Genomic DNA, 6,766 nt, shown 5'->3' on the forward strand with positions numbered 1-6,766 from the left:
CACATGCTGTGCCAGTCCTGCCCTGGGTGCGCTGAGCCATCCACCAAGTCTGGTTGTGGTGGCGCACGCCTATAATTCCAGCACTGGGAAAGCTGAAAACAGGTCGAGCATTACAAGTCTGAGCTGCGTAATGAGACCCTGTACCTAATACATAAATGAAAAAAAAAAAAAAAAAAAAAGACAGAGAAGGGAAGGTAAGATGGCAGGAAAGACAAGGGAAAGGAAGAGAGGAAAGCAGAGGAAAGGAAAAAAAACAGAAAATAGCCCTGGCATAGCACCTGACATAGGAGGGGCCCAGTAAATATTTGCTGAGTAAATATATAGGAGAGGCTGATTTCTCCTCATACCATAATCCCTTGTTTTTGCCTTATATTCCCCAGTTTATACAGGGCCCCATTTAATCACTCAGAAAATATTTACTGAACACTGGCCAGGGCCCCAAATTATGCTGCTAATTTTGTGCTAAGCCCACAGCTGAGTTAATAGTGCTGACCTCTTGGCTTCTGTTACAGAGACAAGAAAGTGAAGCCCAGTGAGATGACACTGCCCACAAGTACGGAGTGGGCAGCACCCTGCTCTTCAGCTTTGGGTCACAGACTCCATCCCCCCCCCCCACTGCAGCCCCCCTCCCTGCCAAGGACAGGGCGCCCAGCCACCCCCTGGTCTCCCTGTGCAGAGAACACCCTAGCCCTTGGGTCTGGGAGGAAGAGAGGGTGGCTTGCCCAACCCACTTAGTCACCCACTCACACGTGACTGCTCTGGACACCAGCACCGACAGGGTTTTCTGGCGATGTCCTTGATCAACCGGTTCATCTGGAAGTAAAGTGCCAAAGTGGCAAAGAAGTTGCTCCAGTTGTCTGGAGCTTGACTAGGTAAGACCTGGCCTTGGAGAGCCCGGGCCAGAACCCCACATCCAAAAACAGCTACGCAGGCTCCCCCAGCTCCTGAGAAGCCACCAAGCAGCCCCAGCCCTCGCCAGCAGCAGGGCACAAGGCCTACCTTCTACGAAGGGGTAGAAGGGCAAGGAACCCCCACAGGCCTGGTCTTCAGTCTTCACTACCACCACCACATAGAAGCTGTTGCTGGGGAAGTCTTTGCGCTGCAGGGCAAGGAAGAGACATCAACGAGTGGCCACCATTCTCTTCTGATATTCACTCTGGTACAGATACTATGCTAAGATCATTTTTTCCCCCTGCCTCAGGTTTATTTGTACAAAGAGCACAGGAGGACACCAGCCCCCCCGCAGGTGGCACCCCAGGGGTCACACCAGTTCTTCTGTTTTTACATCAGCAGATAAGAGGCTCTCACTGTGGAGCCTTCACAAAGGCCTGGGCACCTTTGGAAGCCGGGGCTGTAGCAGAAGCTGGAGCCTGGGCCTTTGGCCGGCAAGGCCTGCGACCCTCGGCAATGCGGGCAAAACTCAATGCTTCCCAAGCTTGGGGTGGGCAATATAGGCAAGTCGAGCGAGCCTGCGGTTTACTCCCTTTGGGATGATCTTGGGCTTGACAAGGGCCTTGACAGCCTCGGCGCATGCACTCGTGGCCTTGGCATTGTTCGCTTGCGTCTTCTTGAAGCCCTTCTTGTTGTGCTTCTTGGCAAAACGCATGTTCCTCAGGAACTTGGGATCTGCCCCCTTCAGAGAGTCGTATCTTTGTGACCGAGGTTTCTTGATGCCATTTCTGTGCCACTTTCGGGACTGGTTATGCATGCTGTGGTTCTTGGACTTGGCCGTAACTGCACTGTAAACTGCAGCGACCAAGCGCCTGGAACCGGAACTATGCTAAGATCTTTATAACATAGTACTTAATCCTCATAAAATCTGGTACTGGGAATTGAACACAGGACTTTCACACTGAGCTATGTCCCTGTTTTTTTTTTTTTTTCCGGAACCGGGGATTGAACTCAGGCCCTTGCGTTTCCCAGGGAAGCACTTACTCCACTGAGCCATCTCCCCGGCCCCGTGTTTTTTGTTTTTTGTTTTTTTTTTTTTGGAATCAGGGATTGAACTCAGGCCCTTCTGCTTGCCAAGGAAGCACTTATTCACTGAGCTATCTCCCCAGCCCCTCTACTCCTTTTTTAATTTTTTTAAGTTTTTTTTTTTTTTTTTTTCAGAACCAGGGATTGAACTCAGGCCCTTGCGCTTGCCAAGGAAGTGCTTATTCTACTGAGCCATCTCCCTGGCCCCTTATTTTTTATTTTGAGACAAAATTTGGAGAAGCTATGAAGCAAGGTCTTGACCATGTGCTCCTCCTGCTTCAGCCTCGCAAGTCGGTGGCATTACATGCATATGGCACGGTGCCCCTAGCTCCCACAAACATTCTTGAGAGAAATGCTATTTTACTGTTATGACCTGTGTTGGACAGATTCAGAAGCCAGCATGGGTCACACTGCCAAGCACTGGGAGAACCAGGATTATCTGGCTCTAGAGCCCCAACCCAACCTGCATTAGGCCAGGTGAGCAAATGGGAACACGCCCCACATGGTATCAGCCCAAAGAAAAAGTGGAGGCCGGCATCACACTGCCATCGGTGAGCCGCACAGCTTGATGAGGTGAACACAGGGCTTGCCCCTCCCTGCTGCAGAGCCGTCTCAGGCTGTGCCAGGGTAGCACCGCGCCTTGAAGAGCACCCTCATTTGCATTGCAGTGAATGAAATAAAAAGGGGGAATAAAGAAGGGCAATGCTGCGCTTTCCTGTCCCCAAGAGTGACTGGCATCACTCTTCAATTCATGTATACTGGGGAACCCAAAATCACAGGTAGTGGTGGGCCAGGATTCAGCCGTGGGTGAGGTAGGCAGGGGCAGAGGAAAAGGGCAGGGTCTGGAAAGTCACCCAGCTTAACAGGCAGCCACGTCCCCTCAAAGACCATGCGTGTGTCCCACCTGCACAGTGATGGCTGCCTTCTTGGTCATAGTCTGGTACATGCCGATGAAGGCTACGTTGTTGTCCAGGTCGTAGACAGGGCACTAGAGAGGAAGGAGGTTTGAAAAGACAGACAGACAGATGGGTACCTAGGCCCTGGCCCCTCTCTAGTGATGCTGCTGCCCGTGGGTGAGGAAGAGGACGGGCTACTCACCAGAACATCCTGGATGGAGATGACGGAGCAGGGAAAGGCCTTGTAGGAGGTCACCTTGACAATCACTGAATCCACTCCCTCAGGGAACTCATACTTGAAGTACTGAGGGCACAGGAGGACAGAGAGAACCCCACCCTACGAAGATGCTCTCATTGCCCCCTGATCCCGGCCCCAGACTCCTCTTGGGTGAGGCTCTCTGCAGAAGGCCTTGACTATGAGCAGCCTTATGGGCACTCAGCATAGGCATGACAGTCATGAGGTGGGAGGACGGCAGCCTGACTCGCGCCTCTGCAGTGTCCTGCTGTCTGCTGTCTGCCTCTCACCACCGGAGGGCCGGAGGGCCGGAGCTCCTGCTTCCAGAGAGCCCCTCCAGGAGGATGCAACCACTCCCAACCTGCAGCTAGGCCGCCACGGGCCACACCTGCTCTCAATCCACACTGTCCACCTGTCCCTTAATGGGGGTGTGGAGATGAGGAGGACAGAGGATTTTACCTGGGGCTGGGCTGCAGTGGTATTGAAGCTGAACTGCTCCCCAGTCCTGCAGGGCACAGAAGGACCTTCAAGTCACTCCCAGAGCTTGAAAGGAAAGCTAGTCCCCAGAGGTTCCCTCAATCTACCCCGCAGACCTGAGCACAAAGTCATCTATCCGGCTGACCCGGAGCTGATATGTGGTATTGACTGGTGACAGTGTGGACACGTCCACATAGAAGAACTGGACTTCAGACTCATTCTTGGTGGGGGGCTGACACAGCGTCCGCTCCACTTTCTGGTACAGGTACTTGCGCTGAAACCTGTAGCCCAGAGCAGAGTCAGGCTGTGACTGCTGTCCCAGCCAGCCGGCCAGTCCAGCGGAGCGAGGCCCCAATTCCTGCAGTCAGGCTCCCACACCTCCCATGCTGACAAGCTCCAAGCTAGCTGGCGTGGCCTCCAGGCCACTGGCCAGCCTCAGGCACTGGAAGGGGAAAAGTAGGGGGGCTCCTGGTGAGGTTCTGCACCAGGACTGGCCTAGGCCAACCCCTCCCTAAGCCCAGTTCCTACTCACAGCCCTCGCAGGATTAGGGGCACCTGGAAGGACACCACAGCCTCCTTCTGGCGGACCACAAACAGCAAAGGCGCTCCCTTCTGCTTGTTCAGGACGTTCACAGACACACGCACACCTTCCGTCTGCAGGTGACAAGGAAATGTCCTCACACCTCTGCCCCTACCCCAACATAAGGCTCCAGATAAGAGCCCTGCCCTCCCCACCCTCATCCATCCTGGTGCGTCTGGGAAGCTATCCACTGTCCTCTGCCAGAGCAGGGCCCATCTCCAGGAGGGACTGGTGCCGAGTGGGGGGAGAGGCGCAGGAAAAGGCCGACTCCTGGCCAAAGGTACGTGCGGGGCAGCAGGACCCAGGTCCTGGCGGGGACTTGGGTGTCTCCAGGATACCCCATTCCACCCATGTGCATAGGATGCACTCGCCTGTGCACACATGCACATGTACAACACACACACACACACACACACACACACACACACACACACACAGAAGAGCAAGAAGCGACCATCTTTGTTGTAAGCCAGGAGACCGGCGGGAGGCTCTGGTTCAGCAACTAAACTGAGGCCAGAGCCCAGCAGGGACGGCAGTAGAACGATATAAGGAAGAGATGCTGAAAGCCAAGTTACATCTTTAGCTGTGACCAGAAACAGGACTGTAGAGAGGTCACTCTCCACTTCTGTGCCTCAGTTTCTCCCTCTGTTAAGATAACATCCCCGGGCCAGGGAGATGGCTCAGTGGAATAAGCACTTCCCTGGCAAGCGCAAGGGCCTGAGTTTGATCCCTGGTTCCGCAAAAAAAAAAAAAATAATAATAATAATAACATTCCCATTTTTAGCTATACTGTACAGCAGACCTGAGGAGCTTAAAAATCCCGGGAGTAGAAGTGAACAGATGCCAAAACCCCAGGCTTAAGGGAGCTTTCCCAACGAAGTAGACAGCACCACAGCTCTACGTCCAGGTGGCCCTCGTTATAGGGCTAAGAGGGGAAAGGACTCCAAGGAGCCGGCAATCACACTTCAGGGAACAGGCACGGAGGGCAATCTTGGCTTACCAGAAACCAAACCCTCTACACCCAGGGGAAAAAAATCCAAGACTGCCCATTTCTACCTCTACTGCTTCCTAGTAATCAATACAGTTCCGGGGAGAGAGGAGAAAGCCAACAGGAGCCACAGGCTCCCACGCTGCTCCACCTAGGGCCCGACCTCCTAGCCGTGGCTAGGCCCAGTCTCAACTTCTGAGGCTGGGAGGAAATGAGAGAAGCCAGGGTGACGCCAAGCACACGTGGGAGGCTGAGGCAGGAGGATCACAAGTCCACAGCCAGTCTGCTACACAGGAAGTTCAAGACCAACTTGGTCTGCACAGTGAAGTACTGTCTCAAAAACAGCAAGAGGAGGAAGAGAGGAGGAAGAAGAAGGAGATGAAGGAGGGGGAAGAAGGAGGAAGAGGAAGGAGGGAGAGGAGGAAGTAATGGTTAAGTTGTTTGGCTGAGATGGATTCTTCACAGGGCACAAGCTCCCTTTCTGCGGCTACCCAACTTGCAGTTGGCCTTATCTCTGCCGTCCTTACAAGGCCAAACTGCATTCTCTGAGACAGGAAGAAGACAGAAAAGTCTGGAGAATCTTTTCAGCTCTGGGCCTGTCTCATCTCCTGGGATTGTCTGGACAAATCTAGGAGTAAGCTACTTGTCCCGTCCTACCCGGACCACACAGGGCTGCCAGGTTGTGAAGGTCAGGGTAGGAAGCAGGCCAGGCCGGCTCAGAACACAGCTGGTGAGGGGGATAGAGGTGGAAGAGAAGGGAAACCACGCTTCAAAAACTGCCCAGAACTGGGTGTGGCTGAGAGCCCCTATAATCCCAGGACCAGGGAGGCTGAGGCAGGATCGCTCCAGGCTCAAGGCCAGCCTGGGCTGTTACTGAACTCAAACCCAGGCTGAACCGCACGGCGAGAGCCTGTCTCAAAGAAAGCAAAACTGAACACCCCGTCCAGGTGGAGCTTCAGAGAAACACTGGGGGCCAGAGGCAGGACCGCGGAGGCGGCTCGGGGTAGTTCTGGGAAGCGACCGGCAGGACGGATGGCAGGACGGATGGCTCGGTGGCCTCGCCCGGTGTGCCCATCCCCTCGTCCCTCGCCCCCCGCCCGGCCAGCCCAGCCTCACCCGGTTGCGGGTCACAGTGTGGTTGAAGGTGTAGATGTTGACCAGCTCGCTGTTGACCTCATCCACGTAGATGTGCTCGAACTCGGCGTCTTTCTGCGAGACGTTCTTGGGCCCCAGGACCCCCATGTGGCTCTCGACCGAGGCCACCAGGAGCACCAAGAAGGGCAAGCCCGGTGCGAACATGGCCCCGGAAGGGCGGCAGAGGCGGCGGTGCGGGCGGCGGCGACGGGCGACAGGACACCTCCGGGACGGGCTGCGGCCGCGGCCGCAGGTTCCAGCATCTCACCAGGACCAGAACTTTAACCCCGGCCGGAGATTAGGAAACGTCCCCTCCCCGGGCCGCGGAGGCGCTCCCGGGGCCGACGGAGAGCGCGGGGCAGGGGTGCGGGGCTGCTCGGGGACCCCTGCTCGCGGGGCTGAGCACGGCCTCGCGACCCCCAGCTCCCGGCCGGGGCCGCAGAACGTGGGGCGGCTGGTTGCCGGGATCCCGGGGACGC

At 55.6% G+C, this 6,766-nt stretch overlaps 1 protein-coding gene across 4 annotated transcripts in view; it reads right to left on the reverse strand.

Annotated features, from left to right (window-relative positions):
- Positions 1-6,679, reverse strand: part of Sidt2 (SID1 transmembrane family member 2) — a 17,072-nt gene extending 10,393 nt beyond the window's left edge. For all 4 annotated transcript variants that reach the window (XM_004636477.2, XM_012515841.2, XM_023721076.1 and 1 more), the window contains exons 1-8: positions 6,270-6,679; positions 4,118-4,239; positions 3,702-3,866; positions 3,568-3,613; positions 3,076-3,177; positions 2,882-2,965; positions 1,000-1,099; positions 748-813 (exon numbers count right to left, since the gene is read on the reverse strand). In XM_004636477.2, coding sequence (XP_004636534.1) covers positions 748-813; positions 1,000-1,099; positions 2,882-2,965; positions 3,076-3,177; positions 3,568-3,613; positions 3,702-3,866; positions 4,118-4,239; positions 6,270-6,452 — 868 coding nt within the window. In that variant the 5' untranslated portion in view covers positions 6,453-6,679. The remainder of the gene's footprint in view (positions 1-747; positions 814-999; positions 1,100-2,881; positions 2,966-3,075; positions 3,178-3,567; positions 3,614-3,701; positions 3,867-4,117; positions 4,240-6,269) is intronic.
- Positions 6,680-6,766: the final 87 nt, after the last annotated feature.

Source organism: Octodon degus, unplaced genomic scaffold (genome assembly GCF_000260255.1).
Source record: "Octodon degus isolate 3935 unplaced genomic scaffold, OctDeg1.0 scaffold00080, whole genome shotgun sequence".
Lineage (NCBI taxonomy): Eukaryota > Metazoa > Chordata > Mammalia > Rodentia > Octodontidae > Octodon > Octodon degus.